General features: G+C 51.5%; 1 protein-coding gene across 1 annotated transcript in view; it reads right to left on the bottom strand.

Moving 5' to 3' along the window:
* The window catches only part of LOC104461722 (dual specificity testis-specific protein kinase 1-like), a 15,108-nt gene extending 609 nt beyond the window's left edge, over nucleotides 1–14,499 (bottom strand). Inside the window, exons 1-8 of the mRNA XM_010073405.1 lie at nucleotides 14,478–14,499; nucleotides 11,602–11,789; nucleotides 6,904–7,025; nucleotides 6,691–6,739; nucleotides 5,795–5,944; nucleotides 3,622–3,795; nucleotides 2,129–2,212; nucleotides 990–1,076 (exon numbers count right to left, since the gene is read on the bottom strand). Coding sequence (XP_010071707.1) covers nucleotides 990–1,076; nucleotides 2,129–2,212; nucleotides 3,622–3,795; nucleotides 5,795–5,944; nucleotides 6,691–6,739; nucleotides 6,904–7,025; nucleotides 11,602–11,787 — 852 coding nt within the window. The 5' untranslated portion in view covers nucleotides 11,788–11,789; nucleotides 14,478–14,499. The remainder of the gene's footprint in view (nucleotides 1–989; nucleotides 1,077–2,128; nucleotides 2,213–3,621; nucleotides 3,796–5,794; nucleotides 5,945–6,690; nucleotides 6,740–6,903; nucleotides 7,026–11,601; nucleotides 11,790–14,477) is intronic.
* Between the last annotated feature and the right edge of the window lie 830 nt (nucleotides 14,500–15,329).

A 15,329-nucleotide genomic window follows, 5' to 3' on the forward strand; every position in this document is an offset into this window, starting at 1 on the left:
CCATCAGGGTGTACCCAAGGCGAGGGACAAGGCATGGGGGCACCCGCATCCCACATCCCCACCATGCCATCCTGGGGCTGCCCTTTGTGGTGACCCCACGGAGCCAGCCTCGGGACCTGCACCAGAAACTCCCCAAAGCTGCACATCACACAAGGGCAGAGAACAGCCCCAAGGGCCATTTCTGGCAGAAGCCTGTTATTATATCAACTTGCATTAGGAAGCTGCCCATCAGACATACAAGATCTGAGCACACATCAGTCTAAGGCAGCTGCTGACATGAATCACTCCTCTGATTCAGGACAAGTTACTCACACATCCTCAGGACCCATGCAAGGATTTACTTCCATTTGCTGCCTTGAGCTCCCAGCAATTAAGTGCATTATGATCACCCAGCTTCTCCGCTCTCTGCCTGATTACTGTCTTTGCTTTTCTCTTGCTTTCAGAGATTAACTTGAATCCTTGCTTTCTCTCTGCTTTGCCTCCTGAGGCTTTGGGCAGCACGGAGAGGCCCCCCAGCTTTCACCATTACCTTTCATGTTAAAGCAAGAAAGGTTGGAGAGCTATGCTCTGATGATATCTGTAACACCAGGGCTGGTAACAGCGAGGTGGTGCCCTCCCGAGAGGATTTAGCTGGGTGCCTCTGCCTGCAGCCTGGCTTAAAAGGAGGGACTGGACATCATCACCAACCTACTTCCCACTCTGGGGTCGACATGCAAGGGAACAAGAAGGACCTTGGGATGCTTCAGGCTGAAATACACAAACTAGACACTTCTCCTAGGGGCAAAACTACACAGTGGATGAAAGCATACTGCTGGCTAAAGAAGATCTCATCACTTCACAGCTCAAGTGGCAAAGCCCTGTGTGCTATCTCTGAGAGCAGCAAGTTTGAGCTCTCTGGGGTTCGCAACAATTTTAGTCTCTGTCATACAAGTGTGATACAAATCCAACAAAAGGAAAGAAAAAAAAAACAACCCTAGCAAGAATCTCACCCGACAGCAGCTAGCAGCAAGGTCCATCAGTCGCCTGGGGCAATCGCTGATCATCCCTTGGAAGGCAGCAACATCCAAGCCGTAATCCTGTGAGGAAGGGGAAAAAGTATGTAGAAAAGACCTCAGCTATAAAGTCCTTTAGAAGCTCTTCTTCATCCTTCTCAAGGTGTTAAAACACAAAATGCTCATGGTTTAAAGCTTTCAGGGTCTCCATCACAACTGCTTTACTGATGGCTATGCAAAGGTACTGGGGCAACATCAGCTCTGGCAGGACTGCACAGATAAATCACTAGCAGAGCTGGGAGACTGCAGCATCCTTCTGCTCGCTCTGTGCTATCCCTGCGGGGCTGTATGTGTCCTCCTGGAAAAGCTCAGACTAAGGCAGCAAGAGCCACAGCGGCAAAACCAGGAGAGGAACCAGCACCTGGTGCTGAGCAGTGGCTGCCAAGGACAGGAACTTCAGATATTCTGGTCTTCCAACACCAACTGAAAGTCAAAGGGGTCCAGCCAGCTGTTTCCATAACTACAGCTTTCTCCCTCCAGATTTTGGAGTCTCTGATATATAACTCTCCTTCATCTTGTGAATACAGATGGAGCGTTAGTTCCTGTTCAGTCTGACAGAAACACGGAATAATAAAAAAAAAAAAAAAAGCAGCTGTTTGCTGTTTTCCCAATGGATTTTTCATCCCTGTTCAGGATAAGCTTTCCTTTCCCACTTTCTGGAAGGGAAATATTTCAAATGCTGAAACAAAAAAAAGGGCATATTTTCAGGGAAGCTCACTGTTTCCACATGAACTGTGTATTATCTGCAACATATTTGAAAATAAACATTTGTGATAAAAGTTGTTTTTAACCTGCCACTTCAATGGAGAAGCTGAAATGTCAAGGTCTTAAGGAATTAAGGTCTTTAAACAGAAGTAATTAATCTCATATTGTTGATCTAACAAAAGTTTTGAAACTACACATGCACCGAACTTGTGCACTGAAAATGTTGAGAACGGATTTTCTCATGGAAAAATGTCTAGAGAGAAACCTGAGTGTGAACACATACACATGTGCACAGGTCTGTCTGGTCCAGTGAGAAAACACAGTCTGGTATCATGGGGAAAACAGTTAGGTTTGGCGGCAGGAATCATTACCTGTGTCCTGGGAAGCACTTCGGGGTCAGCTGGGATCCTGCCCAGGATTTCACAGAGGACAATGCCAAAGGAAAACACATCCACCTGCAGAAGAGGTGGGAGAACCAGAGGTGGGACAGGGCATACACAGAAGCAAAGCATGAGAAAGGGGAGTACCAACAACAACGTCCTTCCATTAGTTACACAAAAGCCCATCAAAAAAACTCATTGGACATGGAGGCAGCAAACCCCTAAACTTCTTCTGGGCTTATGAATCCACCCGGAAACATCACAGCCCCACTTGGAGTACAGCCTCATTTTCGAGAAGCCTGGTCCCATGCTCTTGTTCAATGTGTCTGGTGCTTTGGCTCTACAGAGGGATATTTTCAGCCTGAATCGATGGGCCAAGGCCAGTTGTATGAGGTTCAACAAGGCTCAGTGCCGGGTCCTGCACTTGGGTCACAACAAACCCATGCAATGCTACAGGCTTGGGGAAGAGTGGCTGGAAAGCTGCCCAGAAGAGAGGGACCTGGGGGTGCTGGGTGACAGCTGGCTGAACAGGAGCCAGCAGTGTGCCCAGGTGGCCAAAAAGGCCAGCGGCATCCTGGCTTGTATCAGAAATGGTGCAGCCAGCAGGACTGGGGAAATTATTGTCATCCCTACTTGGCACTGGTGAGACTGCACCTTGAATACTGTGTTCAGGGCCCCCTCAGTGGAAGAAAGATATTGAGGTGCTGGCACGTGTCCAAAGAGGAGTAACAAAGCTGGTGAGGGTCTAGAGAACAAGTCTTATGATCATTGGCTGAGGGACCTTGGGTTGTTTAGCCTGGAGAAAAGCAGGCTGAAAGGAGACCTTAACACTCCTCTACAACTACCTGAAAGGAGGTTGTCATGAGGTGGTGGTCGGTCTCTTCTCACAAATCACTGATAGGACAAGAGGAAATGGCCTCAAGTTGTGCTAGGGGAGGTTTAGATTGGATATTAGGAAAGATTTCTCCACCAAAAGGCTTGCCAAGCATTGGACCAGGCTGCCCAGGGAAATGGTTGAGTCACCATCCCTGGAGGTATTTAAAAAATGTGTAGATGTGGTGCTTAGGGGCATGGCTTAGTGGTGGACTTGGCAGTGCTAGTTAACCATTGGATTTGATGATCTTAAAGGTCTTTCCCAACCTAAACAATTCTATGATTCTACCTGGCACCCCCCACAGATCCTGCAACAGGCTCATCGGGCTGTAACTCATCAAGCATCTTCCTCGGGGAGGCTTCATTGTGTTTGTCCACAGCAGTAATCCATTCCCCTGAAAGTTTGACTTAACAAGACCACATAAGGAACTTCCAAGCTGCTAAGCCAAGCATTACTGAGCAAAGGTCCACATAGCAGGGCAATGTTTCCCAAGGAAGGAGGGAAGGGCTTTTCTGCTATTGGGACACATCACCAGCAAGCAGAGGAGACATCCCCCACACTGGCTTGGGAGCTCTCGGGATGAACAAGGAGCTGGGAAACAGTGCCATACCTTCCGGTCATAGGGCTCTCCCCGCAGCATCTCAGGAGCCATCCAGAAAGCAGAGCCCACCAGAGACAGCTTCCTCTCTGCTTCCTTCACAGGCAGCTCCACCACCTCCCTGGCCAGCCCGAAGTCAGTCACCAGCGCCTCGCGGCCTCGCGGCGTCACTCGAATGAGGCAGTTCTGAAAGGAGCCCATGGGCCGTGGCATGAGATGCCTGGCAAGGAAGGGCCTGGACACTTCACCGAGCAGCACCTTGCTGGCCCTCAGCCCCACCTTGCCCTTAGGAGGCTCTCCCCTTGCCAGAGACCTGCATCCCAGCAGTGCGCATGGAGTGCACGGGGCAGATTAGGGAAGGACCAACCACATCTCAAGCCAGGAAAAGTCCTGTGAAGAAGCTGTTCAACAGACATGATGATCCACATCCTTTTATCTTAAAGAGACCTCGAAATGTGCATGCTGACCCTGTTCACCGTTCAGCTGAAGGCAGCCACAGCCCTTCTTACTGCCCACGGCTACACATCCCTAATGTGGCTTTCTGGAGGAATTGCTATAAAATTACCTTAAGGTTTCTCAAAATCCCAGTGGTTTCAGCCTTTTCAGTTCCCCAGGATTTCCTCCTCTGCACCTGCTCAGGGAACTAGCAGAAACAACAGGCGCCTTCTCCAGATGGCTCTCACTATGACTGGATTTCAAGTGAGCACATACACACTTCTCTCCCATATCTTCAGCCATCACCACTGCAGGTTTCCTAGGTTTCCCTGGGGAGGGATGAACCTCTTTCACGGTTGAACCACCGCAGCAAGACAGAAGGGACAGGCAGGGACCTCCAGCATGCACCAACCTTCCACAGGCAGATCTGGAAAGCTCCTGACCTCACCAGCCACCACCAAATAAGAAATTACATCTCACCTGACTTCAGAGCACACTGGCCAAGAAAACTGTGGTCAGAGCACACCAGGCTCTTAGCCTTGTCCTTGCCTGGTGTTTGCAATTTCATGGTGAGTAACCGAGCCAAGTAAACAGCCTGAGATTACAAAGGTGAGTTTCATTCATATGCTGATGTCTCTCAAGACTGTAATGCTTGACTGGCTTCCCCACTGCCAACCTTCATCAATATTTCACGTTTCTCTTAAAAAGCTCACAGAATACCAACAGAAATAGCTTGTAAGAGATACACCACCATCCAGTGTCAACTGCAAGGACTTGCAGGCTCCATTTCCATGAACCACCAAGCCAGCCTCTACTGTCAACTAACACAGACATGGTCCAGGCTGGTGGCCAACCCCTCAGCTCACGTTCCCTGGGATATCATGGACCCACTGCAGATCCACCTGAGGTTTGGATAGTTTTGCCCAAGACAGATCAACAAAGCACTGCCCCACCATGTTCCTACTGCCATACCAGTGGCAGAGGAAAAGCCACGTCAAAGCCTCTCCTCATGGACAAACCTGAGAATGGCAAAGCCCCAATGCTGTTCCTGCCTCCATCAAGCAGCACGAGCCCACGCCGAGGAAAGCAGCCTCCCAGACAGAGAGCCAATACACCAGGAACATGATGTGCCCTTGCATTCCACCCAAAGCCTGTCTCCAGATGTCAGTCTTCACAGCTGGCATGCTGCCAGGGTGTGAAACACACGGAGGTGACCATCCTAAAACTGGTGACCTGGGCCCTCTGGATCAAGGAAGAACAACTTCTCTGCACTTGAGGGAGGAGACACACATCTTGTGAGCTCTGTTGGTGCTCTGGACATAGGCAGGGATCATCTCACACGGCACTTGATCCCAGAGCCTGTGCCCAGCTCCTGTCAGCAACAGCTTCCTCCTTGTAGTGAGCAGGAAAGGAAACCTCTAAATCTGGCAGAGCTTCTCCTGCAACCACAGGCAAAGAAAACCATGTGCAATCCTGCACATATTTCCATCTGGTTTCTTTTCCAACAGCAACAGCAATAGGACCAACATATTTTTATCTATGTCTGGGTCTCCTACTTGGCAAGCAATGAATGCAATGTAATGACAGGTTTTATCAAGAAAGCTTCCCTGCCTGCAGAGGGATTAGCATGGAGCAGAGGACCAGTATGAGGCCTGAGTCCCCTGGTTACAGCCCCAGGGGCCCCCATACAGTCCCCTAACACAGTCGCCTTCAGCAGTCCAGGGGTGACATCCCCTTTCCAGCTGTGTACCTTGGAATTGAGATCTCGGTGGTAGATGTTCTTGGAGTGCAGGTAGATCATGCCTCTGGTGATGTTAGAAGCTAAGTCCACTTTTTCCTTCCACGTCAAAGCAATGTCCTTGCTGGCCAGGAGCTCCTCCAGGCAACCCCCATTCACGTACTACGAACAAAGACAAAAAGCCGGTGGCTGTGCGGCTGGCCACAGGCTCCCCTGCAGCTTCCCAGGTGCTGAACCCTCCATTGCCAACCCAGGAGCCCCTTTGTCAGGATGGCGTTGGGAATGCCGGGGTGCCTGCGTGTGGCATGGTGCAAATACCCCTCCTGGCACAAGTTACTGTCCGTCTCTGGGCTCTGCCCCACTGCAGGGACAGCTGTATAAGCCAGCTGTGGTCCTCACTCACAGGCAGTGAACTAGAGGCAAAAAGCCTGGCAACAGCTCAGTCAACACCTTCTGCCACTGAAAGTGTAGGAACAGGATAAGACCTCCCCAGTACCAGCCCAAGCTTTTCCATTAGACCACACCACCATTCCAGAGCCACCCTGGAGGTCCTGCAACTCTCCATCTGCTTCACTTCCTACTCCTGCCCTCCATCCCTGGCTCCTCTTCTCCCCATCAGCTGGTCCATTCGGGCCCTTTTGTGATACCAACCCAACCTGAAACATTTTTTGGCTCTCCTGCATGAATCTCATGGCCCTGCAGTGACTGTGCCCCACTCCAGCTGTGACCAGCTGCAGGGCAGAAAGGACCAGAAGGCCCTCTGGGGCAGTCTCGCTAGTCCAGAACCATTCACAGGCGTGGGAGTCAGAGGCATAGATATGCATTATGGGGTATCTGCCATCCTCCCTGCCAAAGAACCACAGGGCCCTTGCCTGCTCACACCACACTTACAAGCAAGAAACCTTTACCTCCAGAATGGGGTACAGCTTGTCATCCTTCACACATATCCCAAGGTACCTAAGCAGAAGAACACACCAAAAAAAATTAAAAAAAAAGAAAATGAAAAAGAAAAAAAGCCATCAAGGTTCAGCGCAATCCCTCATTGCAGAACTGCCTTAGAGACACCAACCCAACTCCACCCCTGCCAGTGTCCACTGCTCATGGCTGAAGGATGTGCACACCTGACAATGTTGGGGTGGGACAGCTTCTGCAGCAGGCTGATCTCACGCACAATCACCTCTTGGTCCACGTCTTTCTTGTAGATCTTCACCACCATCACTTTACCAGCAGCAGCCTGGGTCACCTGGAGACAAGGTTGGAGCAGAACATCTGTTAGCTTCCAGAGATCTGCCAGCCCCTTTGGACAACAGCATCTCTTCCCAACCCAAGGCCTGAATCACATTTCCTGGCTGCCCAGAGCTTTGTACAGTCATTTGCACATGCACAAGGTGCTGTCCCTTCCACATAAGCTCCACTCCAGTGATGCCTCCTTGGGTGGCTGGGGACATCTAGATCCCTCCTGGCCCAACATATCACAACACTACTTCTCTGCCAAATTTTGCATGTTCCTTGGGCTGGAGCAGTTTCTCAGCCCACCCTGGCTTACTGCAGGACTGACCTTCACCCCTTAAGTGCCTTGTATTCAATGCCCCTTCCCAACCACAGCCTATCCCACATCTCCATCCCTCTTTCCTGCCTGGTTCTGATCACAGCACAAAGCTGCTGGCCACACTCCTCATCCCCAATTCCTCTTGCACCCCTGCCCATGGCTAGCCCCCCTCCACCCAGGCAGACACAACAAAAAAGCACAAAGCCAGCTCATCTCTCCCTGACATCCCAGAACGGAGGTCCCGTGTCTGCTTCCCAGCCACATGCTAACCTTCAGCTCTGCTATGGATCACCACCAGACATTTCACTCCCAGGGCTTCCCCCGGGCAGGTATACTGGTAGCTAAAGCACAGAATACAAAATGCTCTTCCCCAGCCTTACAACACTGAACCGACTGAGCAGGCATTTTTAGGAGGAAATCACTGCCCCCTGTGGAGACACCAGGCTTGGGCAGTACGGAATGGAGGGGTTCATGCAGGCTGCAGGACATGCAGGGATGCCCTAGCTCTCTGCTCCAAAAGGACCACCCAGGGCCCCTGCACTGCAGCTCACGTTATCTGGGTTGACAATGCAAATATCAGTTTCCAGACCACACCACAGAGCATTGTGATGCTTTAACATTTCCACCCTCAATTAACATCTGTTTTAAGGAGACTCATGTATCAGGTGCGGCCCACGCTGATGTCCTGACAGCTCCGCCAGGGCTAGGAGAGAATCCAGCCATTGTGTTTGTGGTGTTTTGTTTGTTTGTTTTAGGGGAAAAAACAGTTTAGACACTGCATGAGCTGGCTTAAGAGCAGCACTGTGAGTCCCAAACTGTCACCCATTATTCTCTGTGACGGTCACTTTACGGATAACATTACTAGCTCAGGTGAGGAGAACAAAGAGCTGCATGTAAAACCTAGCTGGGCTGGAAGGAGAGAAAGGTTCATTATAACCAGGGTCACAAAACAAACTGTCTTGGGAGTAACATGAACTGCTGCTTCCTCTCTGAAGGAACGCAATCTGATAGTCAACGCTGTCACTGGAGTAACTCTGCCTCTCTACTCAAGCAGGTCATAACAAAGCCAGGGCTCTCACACCCTCACCTGATGGGAATTCATAACCACAGACTGTGGCTCAGCAATCAGATGGAACTGATTAACTGCAATTGCACAGGTGTAAATATAAGAGATGCTATCAATTGTTTTTTCCCCAAAGACTATGAGTGCCCTTGTGCCCAGGACACAGCACAGGGAGCAGATGAAATCTGGAAGATCTGAAAAACTTTCAGAAGAGCTAACTGAGTTTCAGAGAGACCTATTAGCTCTGCACAAACTCTGGTGGAGACCTGAGCCACGCTGAGCTGCCAGGGGAGGTTGCATGTCCCAGCTGGATGCCAGCAGAGTTCCCACACACTGCCCGGGCTGGTGGAGCCGGGGAGCGCCGGTGGGGTTTGGGTGCACAGGGCAATGCAAAGTCCAGCCTGGTCTGGAGAAGAAATGACTGAAAAGCAAGGGTAGACCCACTCTCCAAAAAAAGTAGTGGGAGAGATGGGCAAAGGTAATGGGCTCAGAAGGCCTCTTCCAAGACCACAGGCCCTAAGACTTTGGCCAATCTGGAGCAGCCCTTGGACAGCTCTGAATCATGCCAAGTGCCTGTTTTTGTCCTGGATCAATGCGAAAACAAGGAAAGTGCAGAGGGGCCTCCAAGGTATTCTCCTTTCATGCTAACGAGTGATGAAGGGTAAAGATCTGGTGTCAGCCCTGTGTGGAGAAATAAAGGTGAAACTCTGGCACTGGGAAGTTGCAGAAAGACAGGGAGCGGGACTGTGCTTCCTAACATGGATGAAGCTTTTTGAGGGACAACAGAAGAAGAGGTTGCTCAGAGGCTCCATTTGGGCAATGCCTTAAACCAGCCTCAGAAAAAAGAAGTCACGTTGCCTTTCTGTCCTGCTTTTGAGCACCTCAGACCCCTATGAATAAGAGAGCTGACAATGAAAGAACCTTTATGCTTTCCCTGAGAGAAACTCATACTTGAATAGCTGCTCAGTGCACATCAGAAAACTAAGGCAGAAAAAGAGAGAAAGTATCTTGTGCCCAGGTCATGCAACACATAACCGACAGAGCAGAAGCCATGCCCAGACCTCTGGAGTCTGAGTCACCAAGTCGAACCAAGTGAATCCTCCTTCCTCAGCCGATCCACATATAATAGCTCCCGAGAATGGGCTTAACTGAGGGACAAAGAAAGGCAAAAGCTGTAGGCAGCCAGCACAGGCAGTGCCAGCACTTTGGAGAGTCTATGTCCTTGCTGCAGGACCACTTTGGAAGGCAGCATCTGTTGGCAAAGAGCTTCAAAGGACCATTGCCAGCGATGCTTCGCAGCAGGAGTGCTTCTGTTATGGGCTACAAGTCCACAGGGGACTGTCTGACTCAAGAGGAACACAAGCCATCAGAGCACTTCGTTATGGTTGCACTCCAGTCCCCAGACAAATGTCAACTCTCCACAAAAGGCTGTCATTGTCCCCAGTCCTCCTCTGCTGCCTTTTGACTATTTGCCCCATAGCATTTCATTCAAACTTTATTTTTTTTACATTTCTTTTTCTGCTTCTACTTCAATAAGTTATTTCATTCTCATTCAAGATCCATGTCTCCATCCTGCCTGCTGCTGGAATCTCATTCACTGCCAGGGCAGGAGGAAAATGTCACGCACGAAGGAAACAGCAACTGTTACTATGAAAATCTGCTAGATAAAGGAAAGAGAAAGCAATGGCAACAGCACACTGTGTAGGTGGGGAAAGCAATTACTAGAGGGAGGCTGTGGTGGGGAGAAGTATTTGTCATGTATTGCTTCAGTCTGCAAAGAGCTGCCATAGACCTTTGGCTGGAGATTCTCCCTGAACAGCTTCAGTGCACTGTCCCTGGACCTGAACTTCACCCAAAGGCTTTATCACAGCACCAAGCCCAGATGCAGCAGAGGCGGAGACAGAGCCTTGAGAAAGCAATGTGCGATTATCTATGCGACTTGTGTATTTCTTGCAGTTCCACAGCCAGATCCTGCCAGCCTGGCTCCATTAGTTCCAGCTGGCCACATATGCTTACACCAGCCAGGGATCTCACCCAGAAGATGTCAGAGTACTCCTCTGGCAGAAGCACCTTATGCTGCCCCAGGAGAAATGTGCAGTCATGATGTTTATTGCAGGGCTGGTCAAGCTAAGGAGCCAACAGCAATGCAAAGAGTCGGGCACAATTTGTTTCCGCTGGGTCTGTGTCACGTCCCAACTACAAAGACCAGTGTCAGCAACCACGTTCTGGAGGGCTGCTGGGAGGAGAGATAAGGTGGGCAAACCCAGACACGCTGCAAATCAACGTAGCATCCGCTCTCAGAGATGAAGGCACAGTCTCACTTCCTAATGTGAAGCACCTTCTTTCACTTTGCTGCTCACAGAGCAGTGATCACTGAGGGCTGAAGACCACTCCCCACAAATAAGCAGTGGCACTCCCAGGCTGAGGTGCAGCACTGGAGGGAGAGCAAAGCTAGCAGCACTTCGATCCTGTGCTTGCTCCGAGAGGGTTAAACAAACTCCCACACCGTGGAGCTTGGTGCAGCAAGTGACTCACAACAGCCCCAGTGAGAAAAGCAGTTTTGCTTTTGTGACATGCCATCTGCATCATGCACTGGCTTGCAGGGAGCCCTGGCTCTCCTGACATGAAGGCAGCAGAGGCAGAAGTGGATGGACCAGCAGCCTGTCCCAGCCTGACTCTGCCCCAGGTCCCCTGCTCTTCCCCAGCATCACCATGATGCGGGGCAGCAGCTGGAGAGGGGTGACAGCGTTGGCATCTCCATGGGGTATGGGTGACAGGTATTCTGGGGGACATAAGCAGCTTAATTTTACATTATTTTTCTCTATATATTTTGCTACAGTTTTGAAAACAAAACCTGCACAGCATAAATATCCCCTGATCTCATCCAATACCCAGTTCAGCTCCCTGACAAGCCTGCTGTATGGCTAGGTGACAGTGCCAATGAACACTCATTGGTCAAGTCCTCCTATCTCCTTTTTCACGATAGAAGGGGAGATGTTGCATCAAAGGTAATGTGCTGGGTCCGCAGAGGCGGGGGTGTCCTTTCCTCCCTCCCCCCATCCAACCTGCCAGAGTGAGCTGGGAGGGATGAAGACGAGGAAATAAGCTTGAGGACAGGTTGCTCAGGTGAGGCACCATCTACACAGCCTCAGCAGCTGCTCATCTGCTCTCACACAGGGGTCACGGGCTGCCTGCATGTCAGTTTACCTTGTAGACCTTGGAGAAGAAGCCGCTGCCTATCAGCTCGGCGTTGAAGTTTTCCCAGAACTCCAGCTTCCTGACAGCCGTGCGCAGCCTCTGCCAGTGGTCCACGTGGTAGTAGGTGTCGGACGACTCACCATAGTACTGCATGGGGCCAGAGGGCTCTGGAGCAATCAGCCCTGCCTCACACATCATGGGGCAGCAGCTAAAACACAGTGTATTTCACAGTGAGCCAACAGCAGCATTTGGACATCAGATACCCGCACTAGAGACCAGGACTGGACAAAGCCTCAGGAACAGAGGGAGAGGAGACAAGGCACTGGGATGACACACCCTGCAGCATGTATTGCGCTGGGCAGCACTCAGTTTCCTGGATAAGTCACCCTGGGCTTAGGCCTGACTTATGCAGGTTGCATCCAGACTTCTTTGGACTAGGACTTAAAGATGTCAAATTAGCATATATTCACTTATACCTTCTAAAGGTTTACGACAGATATGATGCATCACCTTTAACACATGATAGTGCAGTCCAGGAAAAGACATGGGGACTTGGTCTTGCTCACACAGCTTATGTTGGGTTAAAAGCCCCTATGTCTAAATTGGGCTTTTAGCACAGGTCACACGCCACATACTAATGCCACAGCTATCACCCCAGAGCCCTAGACAAGGGTTTAGCTACTATAGCAGAGGGTCATGCCTTGAGTGTGCTAGCAGGAAACCCTCAGTCTTGAAAGCATCCTCACTTGGCAGGTGCCTACAGTCCATTATAAATCCTAAAGAATCACAGCACAAGGAAATGCCCCAGCAGCCCTCCTCCTGTCTGTGTATCCCAAATTTGACTCCAAGCCACAAGTGCCTCTGCTAACGTGTTTTCCTTTTCCAGTGCTTTGATTCTCACACTTCCCTCTCCAGTCCCCTCCCTCTGTTCCCTTTTCTTCCCTTTATAGAACCAGGCTCACTCTCCTCCAAAGCCATAGCCCACCTGTCCCCTTCTCCCACATCACTTGCTTCTAGTTACTTCTAAAAATGGGGGGAAGCAAATCCAGTGGAAAATGGGCTTCTGACACCCTGAGCGAGGCGAATGAGGCATCTGCTTCTGGGTAATTGTAAACAGCTGTCAGTACGCTACAAAGCTATCTGAGCACCTTCCACTCACAGCATGTGCTTAGATTCCTTCAGACCCGGCAAGTTGCTTTGCCAGATGAGACAACGGTCAGCAAAGGGTAATTCTTCAATGCTTCCAGCTGAAGCCACAGTAAGCTCTGCGCTCCCTAAGTTTTTGTCCTAGGTCTTGCACCAAATAAGGAGCTGTATCAGCTCCTGTGGATTATTTCATGGCTACTTTGCTTCTACAGGGCAAGGCAAAATCTGCAGTGAGATGCGCATAAAATATCTGCACCAGCCACCTCATCACCCACAGTTCAACTAAGTCCCAAAGAGAGAGCTGCCAAATGGGGACAGAAAGATGTGGCGGCAGGGCTATGCAGGGCAGGAATTCAGGAAGCGCTGAAGGCTGGGACATGGGGAAGGCAGGCAGACAGTACCGAGCAGGGCAGCGATGCAAACAGCAGGGAAGCTCCGGGCTGAGATTCAGGGAGCTGCAACACAGGGGAACAGCAGCATAAACTTCTGAAAGCAGCCAGACCCCAAAGTTGCCACCACAGGACAGTTCCACACAGGCTGCAGGAATCCAGCCCCAGCAAAATCAACATGACACGTGGGCTCCTACCTGATGGCATGGCAAACACCTGCAGGACCAAAGCCCCAGAACTGCTCATGAACAGGGGAGCCCATGGCCACGATCAGGGGAGAGCACTCAGGTCAGGCAGGGCACGTGAAAGAGGGAGGTTACAGGGCCACAGCTTCACCCCTGCTCTGACCAAGGGACAGGCAACCAAGGAACATCCCATGAAGGGATGCAGCTGCAGGGATCTGCCTGGAGGTTTTTGCCTTAGGATGGTCACTGCTCCTGACAGCCGGCCTCATCTACAGTCTATAGCTGTGCCGGGCCTCCTCCCATCCAGCCTGCACCCAGGTGCTGTGCACTGGCACAAGGGAAGAAGAAGCTTGTGCAGAAGCAGGGGACAGGACCCACATCAATCACACCCAGAGCTGCTAAAGCTACCCCGCTCTGTCTGTGTCACTGAAGGCATTACCTTCCCACAAGGACAATTCATCCAGACTCTGCAAGGATCTATCTTTCTCTCTGCTATGCGAAACAGCCCAGCTTTGGCAGGGCTTGGGGCAGGGAAGGCACCAGCACAAGCTGGTGGCAGGGTGCACCAAAAGGCTTTTGTTGCCCAAGGTCACGCTCAGCATGCTCAACCGCTGCGTAGCCACCAAAGACATGTTTATGCAGCAGGCTCTGAAAGGCTCTCCCTCTACTTTAGCACCCTTCAGTAACTACAGAAAAAGGAAGAGGAGCCTTTCCTTGGCAGAGCAGCACATCCGCAGGTGTCCTGATCCCAGCTACCTTGGAGCCCCTCCTGCCTGCAGGGTGACCCAGGCACAGGTGTGACAGGTCCCCTCGGGCCAGGCAGGCTGCCTGGGGCTGCCTCTTCCACAGGGAATGGTTTCCTTTTCAGAGGCCTCTCTGTTCAGTGTTTTTCCCACGTACCATCTCCTCCTGCCATGACCTAGTTCATCAATTGCCTCTTTGTCCAGTGAAGAATCCTGCAGCATCCCCAGCACGCCGGGAACGGCCCCTTGCATTATGCCACTGAGTGGGAGCTGAGACTTTATTTTCTTCTTATAAATGTGGCTGTTTGTCCCCAGATTAGTGCTGACATGTAGGCTGGAAGAGAAAATGGCCTTTTAAAATGCCAGAATTTATTTGAAGGCTTCCTAGGAGCCAGAGAGAGAATGCGAGGGTGGGAGAAGGACAGGGAGCAGGAGGGGTGGTCTCAGGGGACAGCCTGCAGCCCCAGGCAGCAGGGCAGGGAGCATCCTCACGTCACCTGCAAGTTTAGAACACCCAGAGCCATGCTTTTGCCAGAGCAGGTAAAGCGCAGGGGCAGCTGCTTGTATCCCCAGTGCTCCCAGCTCAAATTCAACCCAAGGCAGGGACAGACTCGGGCACAGGAGGAGGCTTGTCCCCTTCAAGGCCGCTCTGCCTGCAGGGAGAGCGCAGACGGAACCACTGGCTTCCACAACCCTCTGCAGAAACTGCCCGTGTCCCCAGGCTTTCAGCTGCACCTGCAGCGAGCGAGGAGCTCTGTACACAGAGGGATGTATGTGGATGGTGGCTCGCTCGGGAGCCGTGGATGCTGCGTTGCTGAACAGAGGGAATAACCTCCCGACACCTGCCTGCTCCTGCCGGGCCCTTCCCCAGACGGTGGGACTGGAGCCACGCTTCTGGCTGCGTGATCGCTGTCACAGGGTGTGTGCCAGGCTGGTCCTGTCCTCGCTGAGCCCGTCCTCCTCTGAACATGCACCTCCCAGTCCCCCAGGGCAGCAACTAGCACCAAGGAAGCAGCACACAGGCAGCTGGGAGATGTCTGGATGCTGTGAGCTGTCACTGCAGGGAACCCACTCCTTGACAGACTGAAAACATGAAATTAGCAGTCATTTGGAAAAGCAGACCTTGGGCACCATCTTCCTCTGGGCTGTCCTCCTCTGCAGACACCAGAGAGGCACCCCGTGACGCAGGGCAGAGGCCAGCTCCTCGGCCGGGCTCGGGGGTCTGGCTGTGCTTGCTGCCGTGCCACAGGCTCAGCGAGGACAGGACCAGCCTG

The sequence above is a fragment of the Pterocles gutturalis genome, unplaced genomic scaffold, assembly GCF_000699245.1.
Source record: "Pterocles gutturalis isolate BGI_N339 unplaced genomic scaffold, ASM69924v1 scaffold15997, whole genome shotgun sequence".
Taxonomy (NCBI): Eukaryota; Metazoa; Chordata; class Aves; order Pterocliformes; family Pteroclidae; genus Pterocles; species Pterocles gutturalis.